Here is a 27,388-nt window from a genome sequence, read left to right on the forward strand (position 1 = left end):
AGTACGCTGTTGATGAAAAACAGATTTTTCATTGTTAGAGACAAAAGTTACAAATGAGTGAAGTGGGTAGGAATGGGAGAGGCTCAAATGGACTCTATGTTTCTGGGTTGTATTCAGATGTTTCAGTGTGAACTTACTTGTAAAAACATATACAGGTTGATCAACACAGAAATAAAGATGTGTACATATTAATTAGTATACATCATATATTTCCTAGCTTTGTCTGCAGAGAGGACCTCGAAGCAAGGACACCTGGTAGCTGAGCCTTGCCTAGCACTCAGATCTTAGTTTCTAAATGCCATTCACCAATAAAAAGAACCAGGACTCCTTGGATAACTGATTGATTATAGAGCTGGGATGGGGAAAATACAAGATGAGCCAGAGGTGCCAAAAGATAGGGAAATATTCATCAAAAGGTTACAGAAACTAACCGTTCAGAAGAGCTTCTTCCAGTGGTCAAAACTAGAACAATTTAAGCAACAAAATAAAAAACAATAATAAATAACCCAAGGAATAAAAAATATCGAGTCTGTTACTGATATAAGCAAATGATTAAGTAGATAAAGGAAGAGGGGACAAGTCTTCCTTAGAGTTAAGATTTCTAATTAATACACAGAAAGAGAGAGAGCAAATCACCTTTATCACAACCACAGTACAGAAATGATTGCCATCAAGGTAATTGATGAATGCTAAAATTAGCAAAAGTTTAAGGAGAAGAAGCATATTTGCATAGCCTTAAAATGTCTTTCCCCAAATTACTATTGTTTACAAAAGGAAAAATAGTGATTTTACAGTGGAGAATCCTGGAAGACATTGACTTAACCAGAAGATTAAGGCTAACATCTCTCGTAATAGAATAACATATGTCTTCTGATACTGTGTCATGTCCCCTCTTTGGTATTCTTCAAAAAGCCATGTTATCTATGAGAAAGTTATCAGACCCAAACTGGGACATTCTAAGCATGCCTGACTGGTACTCTTCAGAACTTGTGACGGTCATGAAAAACAGCAAAAGACTGAGGGAACTTTCATAGACCAGAAGAAACTAAGGATACATGAGAACTAACAGTATGTATGTGATGCAGGGTCTGAACCTGGATTAGAAAAAGGACATTGGTGAAAAGCCTGGTGAAATCCAAGTAGCGTGAAGTCTGTGGCTTTGGTTACCGCTGTGTGAATAGTTTTGACAATTGAGTTGTTTCTTTGGGATCTTAACCATCGGGGGAAGCTGGATGCTGTGTGTGAGGATATGGTCTCTTGGCAACTGCTACGTCTAAAATTACTCAGAACAGAAAGTGAAAAATACATATATAACAAAGAAATATACCTCCCCAAAAGGAGCTAAGAAAAAAAATGCTACTTAGGGATAGCCTTTTAGTTCACTTTTTAGGAACTGAATGTGAAGCAACTGCCAGTCTTTCAGAAATAAAAACTATAGAAAGTTTCATTAAGGCACACAAATACATTTATAAAAATTATCAGTAAACTGAAAGGTTTAAGGACAAACTACATTTAGGTATTTAGCAACTTGTCAAAATTATCTCTGATCTTTTTTTAAGAAAACATGAAGCATCTGCATGGACTACTCACAGTTTGCCTTATAAAACTATTTACATCCTTATCCCAATAGGTTAAAGTGAAAAACCACATACACACACCCATAGTATTTTGACATACAGTTGGAGATGTGTAAAGACATCTGTAACAAAACAATTGGAGAGCATTTTGCCCACACTTGAAACAGCAGTTGTAGACCGTGTGATTATTTTTCAGAGTACATAACAAGCCTCCCTCCTATTTTACCTATCTGTTTGCAGGAAAACCTGCTTTCAGACTGGGGCATCATGTATCAGTGATACTTACAAAGACACCTTTTAGATGTTTACAAAGCAGCTTGACTTGAATCAAATGAAATAAACGTTAGATTATTTCCACTTTATTAATATTTTCTTGATGTTTAGTAGGGGAAAAGGAACAAGTATTTCATTCATCTCTTTACATGACTTAACAGTTCATTTCTCCTCCAGTCTCATTTTCTTCTTATCTGTGGCTTTTCTCCATTGAAATGATTTTATTCATATGAAAACTGTATTTGCAAGTGATAAACATAAATCTGTGTTACTTAAAGCTATTGCACTTATTAGCAAATGTTTGAGTTCTTGTTTCCTAACACTGGGCTAGCTACTGTGAGAAAACAAGATAATTTCTGCCATCGAGGAGCACAGAATCTAGTAGGAGATAATGTTGACCAGGCGGGTTAGGGGAGGGAGGATTCAGATGTAAGAATAGAGTTAGTATTCTCAAAGTTCCTACCATAAACTGGTATTATGATTACAACCCCCTTTTAAATACTACTGCAGTTACATGGCTGTGTGTGAGCAGGGCCAGCATAAGAGCAGACCCAGTTGAGGGGAGGGAGTGTCTCAAAATCCTGGCTCTAGAGAATTTAAAAGAATCTTTCCAGTCTTCTGAAATAAATTACAGATACAGTGTATTTATGTTCATTATGCATATAATCATCTCCTTAGAGTTCCAAATAACTGCTAGTGTCCAAATAACATGTTTTTCTAAAGAAATATTTTATTTTCAAGTACTGCCAGTCTTAGTAACTCTCTTATCCCTCTTATGTGCTGAGTGCAGTCGGAGGAAGAGGAATTGGAGTTGGTGAGTGGGCTTCTGCTTGAAGGGAGTTGATATAGAAAGTACTAATTCTCTTAAATGTTTTTATCTAACCAACGTTCCCTTTGTTACACAGGGTTTTTTTTCTTGCTATTAAACACAATCTAAACACTTAGAATAACTAAACTGATTTATTGGTTCTACAGAGTCTAGTTTTTCTAATTGTACATCTTGACCTATTTTATTTGTTGGAGGGAACATGAGAATAAAGCCTTCAAAACAGTAGCTGTCAATGATCACAAGACATTTGTTAAATATTTTTTATAGGACAGATCCAAAATACCTTATATAGTTCCCCAAATTATTAACATATTTTTAGAAAATGACTTCACCCCTCAAAGTTCCTCAGATTTGTAACACATGGTTTTGTGTTATTTCTCTTCCTTTCAAAAAGATTACATCATTTTTGGTGAGGTCACCTTTTTCACTGAGTTGGAATTATTTCATCCTGCATGAGAAGATCTGAACCACAAGGGGGTTCCCTGTTTACTGAAAGGAATGCCTGTAATTGAACGTACACAAATTTACTTTTTTTCTATCAGAAGGTTCTTCAAAGCAGACATTCCTTTTTTCCAAAATAAATTATTTCTGTTGGCTTTTCTTCTAGGAAATAAATTTGACTAAAGGTAACTTTCAGTTGATCTATTTCTTCTTTGAGAACTAAAACTTGAACCTCACACAAGTAATCATATGAATTCAAAGTCAGCTGCTAATTAGATGATTTTAAGAGGAATTAAAAACTTGAAAATGTAGTTTTTAGCTTGGACAAGGGTTCAGATTGCATGGAAGCATGAGGGAAAGGCATCTATCTGTTTGGTTTTATTTACATTTTATTACTATACATATATGCATGCTGGTGTGTTAGGCACAATTTGTTCTTTTCAAATGTGGTTGCCTGTGCTTTGTCCTTTTAAGTAAAAGATCATTAACTTTGTGATCACTCACAGTTTTAGATGTGGTTTTGTATTGGTGAACTAAAATATACTAGTCATTATTGTGTTGGATTATATCATGTGCAGATTTGGACTATTTTGGGGGGAAATATAATTAATGATACAGGAATGATTGGCAAATGGAAGTTTATAATTCAAGATAAAATAATTCATGTTAGATTAGACCTCACTATTTCAGTTGTCATGAATGCTTCATGAACTATCCAGCAATATGTTGCCCTCTAGTGGTTCTGGAAGTCACTTACTCTATAAAACTCTGCTCTTGAGATTGCCGGCTTTGGTGGGTAGAACCAGTATATTGGCGTGTCACTGTGAACACACACCACATACACACGCACCACCCCCTGTCTTGAGGTCATGCCAGGAGATTGCCATGAAGACAAAGCCATGGCGTGAATAGAGCCAGGCCCAACTATGTCATGCTGTATTCTTTTACCTAGTGTTTGACTCTTAAGATCCAGTGACCACATCTGTAAGAACAAGTCCAAAGTAGATCTTTATCTCAAAAATATATTAAAATTATTAGCTTGATGCTGAGATGAAAATATATTCCCCATTGTCATACACTGATTTTCTACATTCCTTGAAGTACACCTTCAGTTACAGAATCTCAAAGATAAATTCTAAATCTTTGAAGACTATAAAATCTAGAAATCATAAAAATATTTGTAATTAAGAAATAAATAACCAAAAGCCATAAACAGTTACTCAGATGCTTTAAAACTTAAGCTAATTCAGACTTTAAAACTTAAAATAAAGATTTATGTCAGAATCAAAATATAATGAAAAACAATCTGTTGAAATTTAAACAGTTGTTCAAATTGATTTGAGCTCCAAAATATAATCATGGATGGTTCTGGCCCAAAGTGAGAAAGAGCGGGTGTTCCGGAGTACGCTGACTTTTAGGGAGAGAGCCAGCCTACCGAGATTTCTTTAGAAGACTTGTAATTCTAAAATAACTTTACTTCATGACTACTCTAGGGGAGTAGCTGTGGATCAAAAGGAATAAATGTATTTATATCATTTTTTAATCCGTTATATAGAAATCTTGGGCCAAAGGTTTCTTGGGACAGCAATTTAAGGAGAAAAACTGCTGTCATTGTGCTACACATAGAGGACAGTGACTATCTTCAACTGACTTGATTATTCCGTAGCTAATTTTTAAAATTCATTCCCTGTGTAGATAGGATACTATGTTTATGCAGTCGGTAATAATGTTCCATTCATAGTCTTAACAAAAGTACTTTATTCAAAAGCTTTCTCCTCAGAGCTTCTCCTTTCAAAAGAGTTGGGAGGCTGTGAAGGGACACATATCTGAACCAGTTGTTAAAAAATAGGTCACTTAGTGGGTGATGTTGATACTGGGGGAAGCTATGCATATGTAGGGGTAGGAGTACATGGGAACTCTCTGTACCTTCCCCTCAATTTTTCTATGAACGTAAAACTGCTCTAAAGTCTTTTGAAAAAAAATAATATATCAACTACAGAATCACTAGGAAGGAAGTCCAAATATAAGCTGTACTTGAATAAGTCATGACTTAAAACCATGTTAACAAGTAAAGCTGCAAATAAAAGTAGTTTTGATCCCTATACTCATGGACTTATGAGCTTTGTATATACAAATGGCAGTTGTTATCCTCATGTATTTAAAACATACACGTACTTTAATTAGGTTAGTCTGGCTATATACATATTTTATCATTGTAGTAACATGAAAGTATTAGCATCCATATTGCAAGTTCCTATCTTAAGCATATACCTCTAACAAGCTTTGTGAAAAAGATAAGAGAAAGTGAATAATTAATGTAAAAATATGTCCCTTAAAATTAAATATTTCAGTTATTCCCAATAGTATTTGTCAGGTTTCACATCATCACTGCTTCAGAAAATAACATTCACATCATAAAACTGTGAAAAATGTCACTTTTAAATTGAATGTTATTTTAAAATCTTAAGTCTGAACATAAATACTTGCATAATAACACCTTTTTCTTTTTTCTTCTGTCTCACAGAACACCCAAAGGATAAACAGTTCTCAAGCCACTCAACCTCTAGCCACCCCAGTAGTGTCTGTGACCACCCCCAGCTTGCCTCCGCAGGGACTTGTGTACTCAGCAATGCCGACCGCCTACAATACAGGTAAGCCTGCTCTGTTGCCGCTTGTGGGTTTTATTTTGTTTTGTGATCAACATGTACTTTCGTGATTTTTTTAAACAATTTATTTAATTTTGTTGAAGTGAATGATTCCCAGTTTTTAGATTCATATTTGAATATATTAAAAAACATCATGCTAGCCTTGAAAAAAATTACAAAAATATATTGATCATAGAATCATTAGCCAAAATGAACTTTTACTTATCCTGAGAAAGAAAAAAATAGCTGTTACCAAAATGATGGCATGCATCAAACCAAGGAGGGTAATAACATGTTGCTTGGAATCTTTTATATCGTTTCTCATTACATAGTATCTCACTCTTCCAGGCTTTTGAAATCAAATGTTTTCCTCTTTATATTGTGTTAACCTACTTTGGGAAAGACTGAATCCCTTTGTGTGGAGACCAGCTCCACAAACCAGCTGAACCTGAGAGGGGTGGTTGAGGAGATTAAGGGAAGCACAGAGAAAGATAGAAGAAAGACACGGAAACCAAAGCTGGGATCAGGAGGTCCACTGACTGCTCGTGGCCGACAAGTGACGCAATTTTATTTCTGAGCACAGCTTATATAGACAGGCTCACAATGAGATCACTTCCCGGCCGACCTCACATCCGGTGATGTCCCTTTCAGGGTAACATCTCTTCCGGGGTGATACTGCTTCCTGCCCTGCACACCTTTGGACTTCAGGACTCAGGGATGTGGCAGATGTGTAGCTGTGCCAGGAGGGTTGTGTGTTCCTTTATCTACCAGTTTGGTTTCTGCTTGTGCTTGAGGAGCAAAGGACCTTTCTTGTTTCTCCTCAGAGCCAGTCACTCCTCACCTCTTGAGAGGAGCTTTTCACTCATTTATGTTTATTTAGACATTTTATCTTAAAATGCCCTATTCTGGGGGTACATGAGGAAAGTTTAAGAATGCTGCAGCGATTGCAGGGGTGCGCAGAGAGTCTGGGTGCACAGCCCGCGCGGTTCAGGTGGGCCTTTCTGAGGAGCGGCAGAAAATGCGTGCGGTTTCACTTTCCCACCAGCTGAGCCAAACACCTGATGCTTCAAAGGAAGAAGGAAAGAGAGAAATAGTTAAATTATACCTTGCCAGAGACTGCAGTGCACGGATTTATTCTTTTATGATTCCTGTAAGTAGACTGTAAAAAAGATCATCTAATTTTAGACTTTAGGATAAATGCTTTCCCACAGCCTTTCAAACTGCTGTCTGGAGCTCCCTGAGGAGGGCAGAGCCGTTGGCACACGTGATCACTGCTTCAATGCCAAGTAGTTCTTTTAAAACAGAAACAACTTTAAAAGGTTTAGTGAAAAGAAAGCCTGTTAGGAAATGACCACTACCTTTTCTTACAATCATTATGAAAAATAAAATCCATATCCATTAACTGCAAATCTAGAGTAAATTTAGCAAGAGATTCCATTCTGTGCATTCTAAGAAATTCTGTTGCAGTGCGCTGATCGTAGTGACACTATGCTCGGGTCGTTTTCTCCCAAGTTTATTCTGTATAGAGAGACAGGACTTACTTAAGTTGATAACTGCAGAGGAGAATTCTTGAGTTATTGAGGTTACTGGTTTATACTCTAAGACTTGGGAAGATTGGGAAAGAGGGAAATTAGTGAGCTAGAATGTTCAGAGGAGTATTAACTGAGAAGATGGGGCTCGAATGGGGTGTCAAAGTTAGATTCCAACTTACTGAGCATTTCATGGCAAGTTTTTCAGTATTAGAAATTCCACTACCCTTGTTCTTAGAAATGCTATTGGGTTAGAAAGAATTTGTGTTTTGTAAGTCCAGAAGGAATTACCAAAACATAAAAATGAAGTCAGGCTCTCATAAAACTATCAAACACCTGCTTCAGTCTCATTTCTTCTCTTGAGCCTTTGCTCTCTTTCTCAGAGCACCTGTTCTGAGTTTTACCACATTATCTTTAATGTATTTATCTACTTGTCTTTTTTAAACACTTGTCCGTGTTTAATCTTTCTTGGGTATATCATCTACCTTTCTGTCACACACACCCTAGACAGACAGTAGAGGGACGAATAAATGAGCAACACTTAAGAAGTCCAGCAGTTCTGTGTGAAGGAATCATGCCCGTCAGTGAGCTCACCTCTAGCTGCACAAACTGAATTGTGCATCCGTTCAACTCCTACTTGTTGGACACCTGTTGTGTAGCAGGTACCGTGTGAGGCACTAGAAATACAAGAGTGCATGGCTAATGGTGGGACACAGGGTCTATCAGGGAAGAAAGATACAAGACAAAGAGCTCTGGAAATAATTTAGTGCAGTTGTATTAGGGGCCACATCTAAGCTTCGACCTGGAGCACGCATGCCTCAGCCAGACGGAGTAGGGAGGGAGCTCCAGGAAGAGGGAGGAGCATACGCAAGGGCCAAGGCAGCAAGAACATGGCTAGAGGGGTGGGGATGACACAGGGGTCGTTAGGGGTGAGACTATAAAGCTAGGTAGGCTGAATGTTGAGGATTTTCAAGATTGTTTTGGAGAGCATTGGGAAGCCATTAAAAGGTTTTAAGCAGAGAGGTGTCATAACCATATTTGTTATTTTAAGATCACTTTGGCTACAGTGGGCTAGGGGCAAAATTGAATGCAAGGATGCCATACAAGAGGCTTTGTGGTCTAAATAATGTTCTGACGGCTCGGACTAGAGCAGTTGCAGTAGAGATGGTGAAACTTGGGCAGGCTTGGGAGACAGTGATTAGAGTTGACAAGAATGTGTGGTTGGTGATGGAAGAAAAAGTAAAGTATCCAGGATAACACCACAGGTTTCTGGCACGAGCAACCATCTAGGTGAATGTTGGTGCCATTTACTTTGATATGGAGTATTTAGAGGACCAGACTTGGAGGAAGGGACAAGTCCAGTGGGCGTCAAGTCAAACTGGAGGTATTTGAAGAGAGATCCGAGTGGACATGTCAGGTAGGTCGTTGCAAGGACCTAGAAGTCAGTCAGAAGGGCTGTGGACTGGAGGAGGCGCTGTGGAAAGCATTGGTGTGATGGGTTCTCTGCCCCAGCATCTGTAGGACTGGGGATGAATGAGGCAATCTTTCTTAGCAAAAAAATGAGAAAAATGTAGAGTCAGGACAGAATCTTAAGCACAGCTTTGCTGACCCAACTTAATTCTTTTCTAAAAAATGTTGGTTCACTAGGAAGACCAGCTTCTTAAATATCTCTCGAGACCTAAAAAAGAAATTAAAAGTAGCAGAGTTTTTGCCACCTCTCTTTAGAACTAAATGGAAAAAACAAGTGTTAATAATGAACTGAAATAACTACGTCCTAGGTCTCAGTCAAAGTGGTTATGACTAAAGCATTCATATAAGATGAGCTGTGTTATACTTCTGTAATACAAAGCATTTTCGTGAACTTGAGATTCTTTTGTATGCAATCAGGGATCTCTGATAACTCCTGTATTTTGAAAAATGCAGTTAATTAATTGTGTGATAATGTATTTGCCATGTGACTAAGCTTGGCACCCCATGAGAGGGGGACTGTCTTTCCTGCTCCCCCTCTACTTCAGGATGTTAGGCTCAGTCTGGGTGAGCTGGTGTGTTTCTTTGTGTTCAGGAGGGTAGTGGTGGGCATATTTCTTTAGCAGCCACACAGGAACATCCTTTAGTGATGGGCTTCTTACAATTTCTGTTTACAACAAAGTCTGGAAAAAGTATCTCAACTTTTTGTGAAATAATTAAAACATTTACTATAAAATTAAAATTTATTTTATTGAGATTATTCTAGATAACCAAATTTAGCTAGGTCCTATAAATTCCCAAAAGAAAAATTTTTGTGGGAGTTATGTTATGAAGCACATGGCTTCTCTCAACCTAGGAAGTTACGAAGCTACTATTTGGAAAACAGATTCTGCATGGACTTGTTACAGCAGCTGCCCTTCCTTTGCAGATTACTCGCTGACCAGCGCAGACCTGACTGCCCTGCAGGGCTTCAGCCCCCCGGGGATGCTGTCGCTGGGGCAGGTGTCGGCCTGGCAGCAGCACCATTTAGGACAAGCCGCCCTCAGCTCCCTGGTGTGAGTACCTGAAGCCCCCACCCTCCACCTGGCCTCTGTGCGCTTTCTGTCAGTCAGCTGTGGACTTCTGTTCTTTGACCTTCGTGTGAATATTCTACAGATTCTTCTTTAGGTGGCACAGTGTTTAGAGAAAATAGTTTTTTACATGACTCTAGACAGTAGCTTGGGTACTGAGCAAACGCATTCCTTGAGGAGATTCAGGGGCGAGGCTTCTCTTATCTTACATGGACGAAGTGAGGCAGAGAGACTCAGAACCTGAGCGTTGAGGCACAGATGTCACCCATATGTGCCCCTTTCTACCCACCAGGGGTTAAGCAAACTTCTCCCATGCCCACTTCCCACCCTAGTGTCTGGTCCCACTGTTTGAAGAAAGGCAGCTGGAAGGAATCGAGGCCTACTGACTGCCTTTCTCTTTTTTTGGCTTTGGTCAGTATCAGTATACTGAGAAGAGCAAATTAAGTTATTCCCTTTGTTTTCTCCCTAGATCGTAGAGGAGGAATAGTAGCAGTTAAATGTCTTGTGTATGAATCAGGCACATGGGATTCATATGAATCAGTCAAGTCACTGGATTGGTCCCAGCCCGCTGCACACACTACCTTACCAAGCAGGGTTCACAAAGAGAATATTCTTTATGTGTGGGAATAGAAGTGACGTTTTCACCGGTGCCTAGGTGGGACCAGACATCACTAGCAGTAAAGAGAAAGAACCAGTGCCCTACAGAACCAGTAAGACAGCTGTGGGCATAAGGAGCAGGCGGAGGAGAGCATCCCAGAGGGAGACGGCATAGCAGACCCAGCTGGCCTCCGTGAGGGTTGGCTGCCTTGCCCCTGCCAAGGATGCTAAAGACACCCAGCCTCCTAGCTTCTGCCCTGAAAGTCCCCACAGAGCCCTAGCTCAGCAAACCCTTTCCCTCCTGCATGCTGAAGTAATTCCACAAAGCATACTGTTATCAGTGGTCTTCTTGGAAATTATGGCATGGAAAGAGTTGCAGAGCATCTTGGGAAAATTTCTTTGCCTCTATAGCTGTTCAGCCCTTGGGCCTGCGCAGAGTATGTGCATCCTAAACGAACATACTACAACTAGCCCTGCCAAAAGCAAGTGGAAACAGTCTGGCGCTCAGAGTGGGGGAAAAGCTTGTACATGGCCTGCTGTACTACTCTGAGCAAGCTACGTGGCCTTTCTGAGCCTTTTCCTCACCCAGTAAATAGGGAGATATGACTGACTTTTTAGGGTTTCTGTGAAAGTAGACAAGACACTGGGCCTGCCACACAGCAGAGCAGGGGAGCAGCCCAGGAAGGAGCAAGGAAGCAGAGCCCACATTGCCATGTTGCTCCCCTGCCGGTGGGGTCCGCGCACAGCGTCAGACACCGACAGCGCTGGGGGTGCCTCAGTGGCCGAAGCGCCAGGCTGCGGTAGTAGCAGCAGCCCCTGGAGGTCTCGGCTGTATTGTTCTCAGGGAGGCGTGATTTCTTTCTGTGCCAGGCACTGCAGGGGATGACCAAAGCCGAACCAGTCATGGGGGTTCGGACAGTATGTCACACCTCGGGCTCTTTTCAGTCAGGCAATGCCTGTCACATCACTCCCAGTAATCATCTAATGTTTTTTTTTTCCTTCAGTGCTGGAGGGCAGTTATCTCAGGGTTCAAATCTATCCATTAATACCAACCAAAATATCAACATTAAGTCAGAACCAATTTCACCTCCCCGGGATCGAATGACCCCATCAGGCTTCCAGCAGCAGCAGCAGCAGCAGCAGCAGCAGCAGCAGCAGCAGCAGCAGCAGCAGCCACCGCCTCCACACCCGCCTCAGCCCCAGCCCCAGCCCCAGGCGCAGCCGCAGCCCCGCCAGGAAATGGGTCGCTCCCCTGTGGACAGTCTGAGCAGCTCCAGCAGCTCCTACGACGGCAGCGACCGGGAGGATCCGCGGGCCGACTTCCATTCTCCAATCGTGCTTGGCCGACCCCCAAATGCTGAGGACAGAGAAAGCCCTTCCGTAAAGCGAATGAGGATGGACGCATGGGTGACCTAAGGCTTCCAGGCTGGTGTTTGTACTTTGTGTTACTGCAGTGAACTGCCCTACATATCTAAATTGGTAAATAAGGACATGAGTTAAATATATTTATATGTACATACATACATATATATCCCTTTACATATATATGTATGTGGGTGTGAGTGTGTGTATGTGTGGGTGTGTGTTGCATACACGGAATCAGGCACTTAACCTGCAAATTCCTTGTAGATCTGCAGATGTGCGACCCATGGCAGACAAAGCACCCTTTAGGCAGTCTAGTCTGGCACCTCCTTGGACTACTTGTTTCATAAGATAACCAGTTTTTGCAGAGAAACGTGTACCCATATATAATTCTCCCACACTAGCTTGCAGAACCTAGAGGGCCCCTTACTTGTTTTATTCAACTGTGCGGTGACTGTAGCTACTTAAGAAAAATGCTTTGTAGAACAGAGCAGTAGAAAAGCAGGAACCAAGAAAGCAATACTGTACATAAAATGTCATTTATATTAACTACCCAACCTGGCATGGGTCTCTGTTGCAAAGGGGTGCATGGGAAAGGGCTGAGATACTAAACAAAAAAAACAAAAAACAAAAAAAGCATAAAAGCCCCACACACATAACTGTTTTGCACGTGCAAAAATGTATTGGGTCAAAGAAGTGATCTTTAGCTAATAAAAAAGAGAGAATAGAAAACACGCATGAGATATTCAGAAAATACTAGCCTAGAAATATAGAACAGTAACAAAATAAATTAATATATTAAGTTATAATTGGAATATGTCGGAAGTTTCTTTTTACATTCATATCTTAAAGAAACTGATTTTAGCTCATGTATATTTTATATGAAAGAAAACACCCTTATGAATTGATGACTATATATAAAATTATATTCACTACTTTTGAACACATTCTGCTATGAATTATTTATATAAGCCAAAGCTGTATGTCGTATTTGTTTTTGTTTTTGTTTTTTTTTAGAGAATAGCTTTATCTTGTTTTAACTTTTTAGTTTTATTTTAAGAGGGGGAAAAAATATCTTACAAGCAGAACCTTGGAAAAAAAAAGCCATGAACACTTACTCTTCTATATGTAAATTAAAAGTTGAGCCAAACTCTTTGTGTACATAGCATCTTAAATATACTATCATCTTTGATGTAAGTACCTATGTATTGTATGGTCACCAGATTAAAAAGTATATTTTTGTGGATTGCCGCCAATTTGGGGGAAAGGCGAGATCCTTATTAAGTAGAGTATTCACTGTTTAATATTTACTATTTTGTTAAATATACTGTACTTTGGATTTTAATTATTAGCCCAGTCTTTTCAGAGGATTGTATAAAGGGGGTTTCTCCCCTCACTGGTGGTGAATGTGTGATGTTACATTGTAATCTTTGTGCTGTATGGGTTGAGCATCATTATATATTTTATATGTGTACATAAATAGCAAAGTGGCAAAGAAAATTGGTGTTAAGTTCATCCTGCATAAATATAAAATGTGTTGTAACAGATTTTATAAGGCATTAAAACTTGCCTTTTGTGAGGAAAAAATATATAGTAGAAAAAGCTGGCCTAATTTAATTAATATTAGAGAAAATGGCGAAATAGTAGATGAGCACAAAGGTTTTATAAGTGGTAAATGATTAGGGAAAAATATTCGTGGGGGAAGGGATTTTTTTCCTTTGACCCTCTAAAAATAGAATGATGCGGCTGGTTACAAAGTACCACCATTCTGACCTCTGTGCGTTGAAATGACACCTCGTGTGGGGAAATGCCCTCTCATGGTGCAGATCCTTGGCACTGTTGCCACCCTCAGCTTAGCTGTGAGCAAGGCCTCACTCTTATAGGTGGATGACTAGGTGGTAATGGCAAGTTCATCCATTTCCTGGACTTGTGCCATGAACAGATTCAAAGTCCTGTATATCTTTCATCATAGATTTTTAAATACTCCCTTTCTTGAGAAACTCAATATAAGGGTTTTTTAATTGCTGCTATTTTATATTTTAAACTTAATATTGAGCAGCTACCTACAATTTTTACTTATGTTTTGCTTTTTCCCCTAAACTGAGGTCCTTCTGACATTTTCCTCCTATGCCATTTGTGACAAATCATCAGCCAGATTTCCTGACGCGCAGGTATTAGGTACAGGATAAACCTGTGGCGTGCGAGCTGCAAAAGGGAATTCTCCTTTAATGACGGTGTGGGTAGTAAATTTGGAAAGAGGCCAAACGAGGGAGGGTGCTATTCTCTCTCCTTTCATCAGTAAAGACATTTGGCTCTTAATTCATAAAGGATTAGCTTTTCTTTAAAATGTACTTATTTTACTGAACATCATAATACAGGCACATTTCTTCACAAGGTCATATTTAATTGAAACAAGACAGTCTCCCAACACTGAATTTCTAAGATAATCCTTACCACTTTGTAAACCATTTATAGCTTTGAAAGTGTTAAGTGACTTTCATTATCATTTATGCATGTCCATGAACTTCTGCTGTACATTGGAATAGGAGTTAACGCATTCACATTTACTGTCTATTTTCTTGTGTGCCTTACGAGATGGCTTTTCTGACTGTATCTCAGTAGTCTTTCTTTCTATGCAGGTTTATAATCAGTACAACTACTGTTTTCTAAAATAATATTACACAAGGCTCGGAGTTTGTATTTCAGTAACACTGACCAAGTAACAATGTTACTCCTTTTTCAGGAAGTGAATATTTGACTGTTAACCCTTCTCCCATATGCCCGTGTGACTCGGAGCATATGGACTTGGCAGACACCCCTCACCCAGACACCATGCACCATGTAGAACACACACATCTCCTGGTGGAAACCAACTCAGAGTGGGGAAGACAATGAAGGTGTTACTTTAGAACCTACTTTTCTTACCCTTTTACACTCGTGTTTTGTATGACACCATCATGAGAAAATTTTATCCTTGAGATGAAGTATTTTATTACTAAAAGACAAAAACAAAAAAAGCTTAAATTGCACTGGCTCAAGTACAGCTCCCAGCAGCTGTGCGTCTTCCTCCAGCACTCTGACCGGTAGTCCACTGCGAGTGACAGTCACCATTGCATGTCCACAGATGGTCCTAATCAAAACTCCATCTTCTGAGCCCTAATTATGTCCATTGTGTTAGAGACTAAATCAGGGGTTTGTTCGAAAAAGAACAATATATGTTTTACCATTTCCTTTAAGGACAACTAATAAAGCACTAACATATTTTCTGTATTAACCATCATGCGCACAAGAAATACATAGTAAATACGGAACCAGAAAACTCCTGGTATTGGATCATAAGAAGCTAGATGATTAGAATGTGAAAAAGATTTTACAAATGTAAAACTTTTATTTCTCTGTAGAAACTTTATTCACTTTGCTGTGCAAGAAGACACTGCTTTGCTATATTTAAGATGGCTTTTTTAAAAGAGATTTATGTATTTGGTAAATGTTTGTAGTCAACAGTTCACACAAGAAGCTGTACACGGTTTGATCATGTAAAACCGTTTGGCGGCACAAGCTGGACTTTGTTGCCATCCTTGAGATGAACCTTTTAAGAAAAATAAGTTAATCTCAATTTTTCCCTGAATGTGTTGTTTTTTTCTTCATTATACAATAAATATAGTGAACTTTTTATCAAATGGTTAAGAAAATGCTAGAGGTTGTTGTAAACTATTTGTATCCTGCACTCACTACAGTAAAGACGGACTGGCTTTTCCTGTGCACTGCAGACTCTGTCATGTTTCCCCCAGCCCTCTCCGTTCCCTCCTCTGCACAGAGTCCCTTTCCACCTGCAGGTCTCCTTTACTGTGAGACGTCAAGGCAGCAAGGGCAGCCTTGGACCCATTTGGAAGCAGTCCGTAACTGGGTCCCCAGCATTGGCCGGCCTGGCAGTCATGTGCGTGTCAGTGGGCCTGGCTGAACCCATTCGGGATCTGGTGACAGCTGCTTGCAGCATATGCTGCACCAAAGTGCAGAGGGGGCGTAGACAATGTTAGAACTTACTATCATGAGATTCTAGTTATCTTTCAAGTCTAGAGAGTGAAATGATTTGTTTTACCCAAAATGCACACCTAATACTGAGCTAGGAGCAGCAGAAGACAGAAGATTTTCTAAGTGAACTGAGTTTTATTTTCAAAAGTGATAGGTGTGAAAACTTTCTTCAGCCTGCAGTGGGAAGTGTTCTCTTCCTATTTGCCTGCTAAGCCAGCTCCCGGCCAGGCATATTCTTGGTGTCAACTAAATTAAAAGCTAAATTTTACTTGCTGGCTACGGTGAGGCTATTGGCAGGTTTTGAAAGCTGGCTGAGTCCTATGGCCGAAAAGACTATAATCACAGCTGCAGCTACTTAAAATCAGTTCATTGTGATTTCCTAGTTAACTCCCATGGGTGCCTTCCTCTAGGCTTTATCTTGTTATTAAGCTGATTCTGTGTCCCACTGGCACCAGCCCTCTGCCAGCTGGATGGTGCCAGCCTGTCCCATCTGCTGGCCCAGTCACTCACAAGGGATCCAATCCAAGTACCACTTCGTTGTGGAATGAGAAGAAAAACGTTTTTCCCCATATTCCACAGGAGTTAGGAGGTGACATCCTGTGGCTTCTAAGGGGTCAAGTGGACTAGTGCCATCACGTGGCAGAGTCCTCAGCCTGGTGTGTAAGCGGTGAGCCCTGAGCCCCAGCTGTCGCCGTGTATGAGCTGAGAACAAGCCCTTCCCAGCTGCTGCCAGCCAGGGACTGCATGTAGCTGGGTACGCTTCTTCCCTCCCGCTTCGAATCCCTTGTACTTGTAACCATCTCTGTCTGCTTCCCAGAACACCCAACATGCCCTAGACTCAGCACTTTCTTACACACACGTCATCTGCCTGCACTGTCTATACCAAAGCAGCCGAATGCAGCCGGAGAAGAAAAGTTCACAGTTGTACATCTCCCTCACCCCCACCCTTTAAAAAAACTTTTCAACTTCATTTTGAATATTTAACTTCCAGAAAAGTTGGAAAAATAAGTTTCCATATATACTGCACCCAGGTTTCCCTAATGTTAACATTTTTACAACCATAGCACCACCAGCAGAACCAAGAAATTAATGATACACTACTATTAACTACATGTCTTAATTGAATTTCACTATTTTTTACACTAATGTTTCTGTCTATTCTAGGATACAATCAAGGATTCCACTTTGCATTATTTCTCTATACCATTTCTTGGTCTGGTCTTTGAAAAGACTTAAGAAGAATACTTACTGGTTATTTTGAATCGTGTCCTGAGATGTGAATTTGTCTCATGCTTTCTCATGACTGGGATGAATTGGTGCATTTTGGCAAGAATACAACAGAAATGACGTGTTTTTAGTGCATCGAGTTTATGATGACATGTCCTATTACAGGTGATGTTGACCTTGATCTCTTGGTTAGCTGGTTTCTACTGGGTTTCTCCACTGTAAATCTTTCCTTTGTTATTGGTAAGTATCTTGGAGAGATACTTTGGAACTTAGAGGTTTTCACCCACTGATTTTAGCATGTTTGCAACAGTTACTACAGTGCTATTTGCCACTTTTCTTCTACATTTATTAATTGGACTTATGTAAGGAAGAGCTGTCCCTTCTCCCCACTCATGTATTTGATGATATCATGAATGCATGGGTATTTATCTTATTCATTGGGTTCTAATCTAGTACTATCACTATTTCATTCCTTAAATTATTCCAGTTTTGGCCATTAAGAGCTTCTTTAGGTAGACAGACCCCTGTGTTGTTGGAAAAAGCCCTTCCTGCGTTTTTAGCATTTTCTTACTTTCTGTCAAGATGTCCCACCCTCTTACTTTCCCTGTCCTGGTACTGGATCAGCTACTTCTGCGAGGAGTCCTACTTTCGTTTATTGGAGAATGGCATTTAAATCCCAGTATCTAGGCACTGTGTATGCTCACAGCCGCTAGAACATTGCTGCTTTTAGGCTCTGTCTGCAAACAGATAGCATGTAAAGGTAGGAACACTCACATATAGACACACATCCATAGGCCATAGTACTCTAAATGTGTATGTGAAAAACCACGCATTTCATTTTAGCCTTTCCTTTCTTTATTTGTAATTTCTTTCTCCTAAGGTAAGAATATGATTCTCATCTGCAAGCTTTTTTACTTATTTGTTCAGTTCTAGTATATACATAAAGCAGTTCAGATTTGTCCATCTATACATGTGTGAGAAACTCATTTATTGACCAGATAAGAGCATCTGCGTAGCTCTTTCTGCCTTTGGCCTTAAATGTATACAATAAAGAGTGTGTTTTCCACTGAGTTACTTATAGTTCACAACCCCTTTCAGTGTGGTTGTTATTCATGGTAATACGGTTAGAGTAATCTGTCCTGTTTCTGTTCCATTTTTGTTATTCACCCCTAATACTAGTTGATTTTAACTTATTTTGGGGGAGATATGTGAATGATACCTGGAACATTACTATGTTTCTATGAGTCAGCGCTTATACAAAAATATATTCAGGGAAATAACACTCCTCACCCCTGCAACACCATTCCTGTTTCCCACTTCTCCCACCAGTCTCCCTACAGACGCCCAATCTCAATCCTTCCTGTATTTCTTTTGCACAAACTAGCTTTCCATTTTCATGTAACAGTATATCTTGTATAAACAAGATATAAACAACATGATACTGAACAACCAATGGGTCAAAGAAGAAATCAAAAGGGAAATCAAATATTTTGAAAGAAATGAGAACAGGAACACAGCATACAAAAACATGGGATGCTGCAAGAGCTATTCTTAGGAGGAAGTTTATAGTGATAAATGCATATATAAAGAAAAAAGAATATCTCAAACAACTTAACTTTATACCTAAAGAACTAGAAAAAGAACTAAGCTCAAGGTTTGCAGAGGAAACAACAAATCAGAAGGGGACTAAATACCAGAGAAACAACAGAAAAGATCCACAACTAAGAACTGAGTTTTTAAAAATAAATTGATAAAACTCTAGATAGACTAAGAAACAAAGACAAAATCAGAAAGGAAAAGAAACATTATAACTGAAATACATATAGAATCATAAGACACTACTATGAACAATGATATGCCAACAAATTGGATAACCTAGATGAAATGCACAAATTCCTAAACAACCTACCCAAGACTGAATCATGAAGAAACAGAAAATCTGAGCAAACCAGTAATGAAAATGCTCCCAACACAGACCCAGGACCAAATGGTTTCACTGGTGACTTCTACCAAACACAACGAAGTAACACTAAGCCTTATTAAGCTGTTCCAAAAAACTGAAGAGGAGGGGACACTCTCAAACTCCCAAACTTATGAGGCCAGCATTACTCTGAGATCTAAGCTAGATAAAGATAATAAAAGAAGAAAAAAAAAACTGCAGGTCAATATCCCTGAGTATAACTGCAAAAATTCTTAACAAAACATCAGCAAACCAAATTCAAGAGCACATTAAAAGAATCATTCACCATGATCAAGTGGGGTTTATCTCTGAGATACAAACAAGAATGGTTCACCTTACACAAATCAATGAGATACACATTAACAGAATGAAAGATGAAAGATGAATAGGTGCAGAAAAAACATTTGACAAAATACAACATCCTTTCATGATAAAAAGGCTCAAAAATTGGGTACAGAAGGAACATACATCAACAGTAAAAACTATGACAGACCCACAGGCAACATCATACTGAACAGTGAAAGGCTGAAAGCTTTTCTCAGATTAGGAACAAAACAAGGGTGCCCACTCTCACCCCTCTCAGCATAGTAATGGAAGTCCTAGCCAGAGCAATCAGAAGAGAGAAAGAAAAAGAATTCTGGGGAAAAAATGGTTACGTAGGAGATCACAGCTTCTAAAGATCAATGATTAGACCGTCATCTCCGAACAAAAACGGCTCCTCTAGGATTCACTTTGGAGGTTTTACTGAAACCATGGAACAAAAAACAATAATCACACAAGGAGAAAAAGAAGACAACATCATTTTGCTTGCATCATCCCATCACCCAAGCCAGAATTGTTCAGCACCAAGAAATAACTTTCATCTACTGAGAGTTCCTTTTGCCAGGAAAGGAAAAGCAGACCTGACTTGCTGACAAGATCCAGAAGCTTTCACCAGTGAGGATGTCACCAGCCAGCTGCACAGATGTTGCCAGCCACACTATAGGTATTTATGTTTGCTAACATCAGCCATGCCCAGTCCCTCCTGAGTCCCTCCCCAGCCCCACTGGAGCCCAGGAGCTATGCTCACACTCAGCCTGGGCTACTATAGCTCTTCAAATGCAAGATGCCAGCCTAGGTGCCCTCAGCTGACCTCCACCACCAGCTCTGTGCTCAGGACTAGTCCCTCCAGCTGTGCACCTGCATGCCACTGGCCTAACATCCACTGCTGGTCTCCACAGCAACCCTTCCCCAAGGGCTAGTAGGGGAGGGAGTGCGTGCAGCTGTCAGTGAATGCACCAACAGCTTTTGGGTGCAGATCAGGCCCTGCCTTCAGTCACTGGGTGGCAACACCACACCTACCTGTAACTAGCTCCTCCAGCTTTGCTCTGAGTCTGTCCAAAGCCCAACCCCCATTACCAGCCCTCACTATAATGTGTAGCCCAGTGGGGAGAGTGTATGGCCACAGGAGAAACACCAACATCCAGGAACCCCACAGCTGCCTAGAGGTCTGTATCAAGCCCCACCTTGTCACTGGCCAGTACCACCACATCCACCTGTTGACAGCCAATGCCTGTGCATCTGGAAGCCTCCAGCCCATCCTGTCACCAGCTTCCACACCACTGTGCACACCCAGGGGAGAGAGAGTGGCCTCCAGAGAACACACCACAATGAGGGTCCCCACGGCTGCTTGCAGGCCCAGATTAGGCCCTGCCCTCTGTCACTGGCACCACACCCACCTGTAACTAGCCCCTCACAGCTAGGTATCTAATGTCCTTACCTGTCAATAACTACTCTATTAATGGACTGCATTCTCCAATCAAAAGGCATAGACAGGCTGGATGAATGATTTAAGACCCAACTATATGCTACAAGAGACTCACTTTAGCTCTAAGGACACACACAGATGCATAAGTGAAGGGATGGCAAAAGATACTCCATGCAAGTGGAAACCAAAAGAACACAGGTGGCTATACTAAACATCAGAAAACCTGACTTTAAGTCAAAAATGGTAACAGGAGACAAAGATGGTCATTATATAATGATAAGAAAGGGTGCCAATTCATCAAGAACAATTATATATATATGCACCCAACATCAGAGAGTACCTAAATATATTAAACAAATACTAATAGATCTGAAGTGAGAAATAGACATCAATACAATAATAGATGGGGTCTTCAATACCCTACTTTGAACAGATAGATCATCCAGACAGAAAACTAATAAAGAAACATTGGCCTTCAACTATATTTTAGATGAAATGGACCTAAAAGACATACACAAACACTCTGTCCAACAGCAGCAGCAGGATATACATTTTTCTCTTGTGCACACAGATCATTCTTCAGGAGAGATCACATTTAGGTCACAAAACAAGCCTTAGAAAATAAGAAGACTGAAATCATACCAAGTATCTTTTCTGACCACAACAGCATAAACTAGAAATCAACACAAGAAAAGCTGGGAAAATCTCAAATATATAGAGACTAAACAACATGCTCCAGAATCAATGGGGAAAAGATGAATTCAAAAGGGAAATAAAGAATTACCTTGAAACAAATGTAAATGGAAGTACAACATACTAAAACCTGCAGGATGCTGCAAAAGCAGTTCTAAGGGGGGAAATTTATAGTCATAAATGCCTACATTATGAAACAAGAATGAGCTCAAATAGACAACCTCACTTTATACCTCAAGGTGCTAGAAAAATAAGCTAAGCCCAACTTTAGTAGAAGGAAGGAAGGATAAGAAAAATCAGAGAAGAAATGTAGAGACCAGAAAAATAGTAAAAAGATCAATGAAAGTAAGAGCTTGGTTTTTTGAAAAAATAAATAAGATTGATAAAACTTTAGTTAGACTGACTCAGAAACGAGAGAGATGACTCAAGAAATTGAAAAAAAAGAAAAGACATTACAACTGATACTACAGAAATACAAAGGATCATGACACTATTAACTATTATATACCAACAAACTAGATAAAATAGGAGAAACAATTAAATTCCTAGAACATAAAATTTACCAAGACTGAATCATGAAGAAATATAAAATCTGAGCAAACCAATATCAAGTAAGGAGATTGAATTAGTAATCAAAAGCCTCCCCAAACAATAAAAACAGAACCAGGTGGTTTCACTGGTGAATTCTACCAAATACTTAAAGATAATCTTTCTCAAACTGTTTCTAAAAATGAAGAGGAGCTTCACTCCCAAACTCATTGTGCAAGGCCAGCATTACCCTGACACCAAAGCCAGGTAAGGATATTACAAGAAAAGAAAACTACAGACAAGTGCTCCTGATGAATACAAATGCGAGAATTCTCAATGAAATATTACCAGACCAAATTCAACAGGACACTAAAAGGATCATTCACTAGATCAAGTGGATTTATACATAGCATACGAGGTGGTTCAACATACACAAACCAATCACTGAACTACACTACATTAATACAATGAATGATAAAAATATGATCACCTCAATAGATGCAAAAAAGCATCTAATAAAACACATCCTTTTATGTAAAAATTCAACAAATTGAGTAGAGAGGGCACATACCTCGACATAATAAAGGCCACAAGCCCACAGCCAACATCATACTCAATGGTGAAAAGTGGAAAGCTTTCCTCTAAGATGAGAAAAAAGATGAAGGTGCCCACTCTCACCACTCCTATTCAACATAGTACTGGAAACCAGGCAGGAAAGAGGTAAATAAAAGGATCCAAACAGGAAAAGAGGAAGTAAAATTGTATTTGCATGCAGATGATATTATAAACACACACAAAAAGAACTGCTAGAACTAATAAGGTCAGTAAAGTTGCAAGATACAAAGTCTATGTACAGAAAACAGCTGTGTTTCTATACACTAAAAACAAACATCTGAAAAAGAACAAGGTAAACAACCCCATTCACTATGGCATCTACAAAACTAAATATTTAGGAATAAACCTAACCAAGGAAGTGAAAGTTCTGTATGCTGAAAATTTCAAGACTTTGATTCAAGAATTAAAGGCACAAGTGGAAAGATAACCTAGGTTTACAGATTGGAAGAAGCAATATTACTAAAATGTCCATACTACCAAAAACCACCTACATATCTGGTGCAATTCATACCAAAATTACAATGGCAATTTTCACAGAAATAGCAAAAACAATTCTAAAATTGGTATGGAACCACAAATGACCCTGAACAGCCAACACCATCCTGAGAAAGAAGAACAAAGCCAGAGGCATCACACTTCCTGATTTCAACCTATACTACAAAGTTATAATGATCAAAACAGTACGGCACTAGTGGAAAAGTAACACAGTGGACCAGAATCAAGAGCCCACACATAAACTCCTGCATAGACGGTCAACCAATAGTTGACAAGGGAGCCCAGAACACTCAGATGTGGGAAGGACAGTCACTTCCATAAATTGTGCTGGGAAAACTGGATGACCACATGCAGAAGAATGGAACTGGACCCCTACCTTACCCCACTCACAAAAATTAACTTGAAATGGATTGAAAACTTAAACACAAGACCTGAAACTGTAAAACTCCTAGAAAAGAAAAATGGAAAGAGCTCTTTGATATTGGTCTTGGCAATGATATTTTGGTTAAGACACCAAAGCAGAAGAAACAAAATAAAAATCAGTAAGTGGAACTACAAATTGAAAAGCTTCCATCAAAAACTGTGAAGCAAAAGAAACAATCAACAAAATGATAAGGCAACCTACAGACTGGGAGAAACTATTTGTAAACCACTTATCTGGTAAGGAGTTACTTTACAAGATGTATAAAGAACTCACAATTCAGGAGCCAAAAAACAAAAACAAACACAAGAATAAATGTTTTCCAAAGAAGACATACAGATGGCCAGCATGTACATGAAAAGATGCTCAACATCACTTATCATCTGGAAAATGCAAATCAAAACCACAATGAGACTATCACCTCACACCTCCTCAAAAAGACAAGATATAACAAGTTTTAGGGTATGGAGGAAAAGAAAACCTTTGTGCATTGTTGGCGGGAATGTAAACTGGTGCAGCCACTATGGAAAACAGTATGAAGGTCCCTTAAAAAATTAAAAGTAGAACTACCATAGGATCCAGCAGTTCCACTGGGTGGACTGATAACCCAAAGGAAATGAAAACGGTATCAAAAAGATATATGTACTCCCAGCTATTGCCACATTATTCATAATAGCCAAGTCAGGTTAACAACCTCTGTGTCCATCAATGGATGGATAATGAAGATGTGGGACATATAGACAATGGAATATTATTCAGCCATGAGAAAGAAAGAAATCCTGTTGTTTGGGGAAACATGGATGGACCTTGAGCATGTTAGCTGAGATTCAGTCAGAGAAAAACAAATACTGTATGATATCACTTATATGTGGAATCCTAAAAAGCCAAACGTGTAGAAACAGAAGAGAATAGTGAACAGAAGCTGATGGACTTGGGGAGATGTTGGTCAAAGGGCACACAGTTGTATTTAGAAGGTGATTAACTTCTGGAGATTAAATGCACAGAATTTTTACTACATTAGTGATATTGTAATATATACTTCAAAGCTGCTTAGAGACTAGATCTTAAATTTTCTCACTCCAGAAAAGAAATGATTATGTAAAGTGATGGAAATGTTAGCTAAGGCTACAATGGTAATCACACTTCAATATATATAAATGCACCAAATCAATATATGTACATCTTAAACTTCTGCAATATTATACATCAATTACATCTCAACTGAATAAAAAGAGTCCGCAATCAGAATATTAAAAGAGGTGGGACAGGAATGCCCTACAGGTATTGACACATACTGCCAAGCTACAAAAATAAAAGCCAGGTGGTAGTGGTGCAAAAAAAAGACTAATAAGTAAATGGAACAGAACTGAGAAAATTTAGTGTACAAACTTAGTTCCAAAAATCATTAGGGAGAGGGCAGTTTACTAAATAGTGTTGATAAAACTAGTTTACTATATATAACTGGATTCCTACCTAACATGAAACAAGAAGGTAGCCTCCCAATGAATTAAATACCTAAAAGTTAAAAGAGAACAATGGCATTATAGAAGAAAATATAGAAATACATCTTCCTGACCTAGATTAAGGAACTTCCAAAGCACAAATCATAATGAAAAATTTGATGAATTTGATTTCATCAAAAACTGTGAAAGAAACAAAAACAGCATAATTTGAAGTGACTCCACAGAGTAATCGGTTCATAGACAGCTTATTTTTTGTAGCTGCATAATACTTCACGGTATGGATGTATTGTGACTGACTCAACTATGAATAGGCATTTATGCCATTTAAAATATTTAAATGTATCAATGAATAACCTTATATATACATATTTTTGTATTATTAGAGATTTATCTTCAGGATAGAGTCCTAGGAGTGGGATTGCTGAATAAGCTCATGTGTAGTTTTAAATACTACATTTGCCTCCAGAGTTGTGCCAATCTGCATTTCCTCCAGCAACATATGAGAATGCCTGTTCCCCTGTGACCTTGCCCACAGAATGTTATCATTTATTTTTACCAGCCTATATGTGACAAATTACATCGCCATGTTTAAAGGCCATTTTAATCTCTTTTGTGTGTATGAATTATCTGTTCATGTATTTTTACAATTTCTCTCTATTCCTCAATTGTTAAGAGTTATTTATATATTATGGACATTAGCCCTTTGTTATATATGCTATGAATATTTTCTCCCAGTTTGTCAGGTGACTTTTTAATTTATGGTATTTTTGTTATGTAAAATTTTATCATTTCTATGTAGTCAAATTTATCAATCATTTCTTTTATTGACCGTGGACTTGAGTTAAATTTAGAATCCTTTCCCTACACCAAGATTAGAGAGGAATCCACACACATTTTATTCTAGTACTAGTATGGTTTCATTTTTTTACACTTAGATCCATAATCCATTTGGTGTTTTATTATTATTATTATTATTATTATTTGGTATCATTAATCTATAATTACATGAAGAACATTATGTTTACTAGGCTCCCCCCTTCACCAAGTCCCCCCACAAACCCCATTACAGTCACTGTCCATCAGTGTAGTAAGATGCTGTAGAATCACTACTTGTCTTCTCTGTGTTGCACAGCCCTCCCCGTGCCCCCCTCCCATTATACATGCTAATCGTAATGCTCCCCTTCTTTTTCCCTGCCCTTATCCCTCCCTTCCCACCCCTCCTGCCCAGTCCCTTTCCCTTTGGCAACTATTAGTCCATTCTTGGGTTCTGTGATTGTGCTGCTGTTTTGTTCCTTCAGTTTTTCTTTGTTCTTATGCTCCACAGATGAGTGAAATCATTTGGCACTTGTCTTTCTCCGCCTGGCTTATTTCACTGAGCATAATACCCTCTAACTCCATCCATGTTGTTGCAAATGGTAGGATTTGTTTTCTTCTTATGGCTGAATAATATTCCATTGTGTATATGTACCACATCTTCTTTATCCATTCATCTACTAATGGACCATTTGGTGTTCATTTTTATATGTGGATTTAATTTTATATTTTTCCAAATGGCTATCTAGTGGTTATCCCTATACCACTTACTTAAATGTTCATTTTTACCCCATTGATTTGAGATGCCACCTTTGTCATATCTAAGTTTCCAATATATATTTGGTTCTACTTCTGGACTTTCTATTTTTATTCTACCTTGACCACAACTTTTAAACAGCTCTCAACACTGCCCAATTCTCAACACTAGAATTCCATAGTATATCGACACCCCCACTTTCAGACATCACAATTTTACTATTTCTCCTCTCTATTCAAACCTCCAAGACCACTTGCTCTTCTCCTCAACTAATTATTTCCTCTCACATTTTCCACCAAGAGAACAGATGCAATCAGATGAGACCTACCTAGTCCTCCAGCCATGAAACCCAAGAATCTGACTGCACCTACACTCATGTTCTCTGCCCTCCCTCCCGGGGCCATGGACAGACTGTGGCTTATCTAAGGCCAGGTCTTCCCTGTTGTATACTGGAGCACAGCTCTCCTTCTCGAGGTGTTCACTCCTACAACTGTCCCCTCTCTCTGGTGGCATCATGTTCTCTCTTCTAGATCTTTGCCATCAGTATGAAAGCATGCTTTTTGATAACCCATTTCCAAAACCTGAAAAACAAAACTCTCCAGCTACTGCCCCCTTCAGGTATCTATAGCATGAGGGCTCATGTAAAGATGACCAACTCCCTCGTTTCCTTTAGGGTGCTTTACATGTTTTATTATTTTCTGTATGAAATATGACCTGGAAAGAGTAGGGAGGCACTGAGTCACACAGATACTAAGAATGAAGACAGGTGCTAAAGTCTCCGGTGGATGAGAGCACGAGACCAGATCTGTGGGTGATGCAGCAGGGAAGGGTGACAGGTACTGTGTTC

At 39.2% G+C, this 27,388-nt stretch overlaps 1 protein-coding gene across 11 annotated transcripts in view; it reads left to right on the forward strand.

The window, feature by feature from the left end:
* Window positions 1–15,552, forward strand: part of MEF2A (myocyte enhancer factor 2A) — a 156,725-nt gene extending 141,173 nt beyond the window's left edge. For 7 of the 11 annotated variants that reach the window (XM_037000443.2, XM_037000448.2, XM_037000442.2 and 4 more), the window contains 4 exons: window positions 2,641–2,664; window positions 5,645–5,771; window positions 9,690–9,816; window positions 11,433–15,552. In XM_037000443.2, the coding sequence (XP_036856338.2) occupies window positions 2,641–2,664; window positions 5,645–5,771; window positions 9,690–9,816; window positions 11,433–11,844 (690 nt within the window). In that variant the 3' untranslated portion in view covers window positions 11,845–15,552. The remainder of the gene's footprint in view (window positions 1–2,640; window positions 2,665–5,644; window positions 5,772–9,689; window positions 9,817–11,432) is intronic. The other 4 variants (XM_037000451.2, XM_073227100.1, XM_037000446.2 and 1 more) reach the window with 1 other exon arrangement.
* Window positions 15,553–27,388: the final 11,836 nt, after the last annotated feature.

Source organism: Manis javanica, chromosome 18 (genome assembly GCF_040802235.1).
Source record: "Manis javanica isolate MJ-LG chromosome 18, MJ_LKY, whole genome shotgun sequence".
NCBI classification, from domain to species: domain Eukaryota; kingdom Metazoa; phylum Chordata; class Mammalia; order Pholidota; family Manidae; genus Manis; species Manis javanica.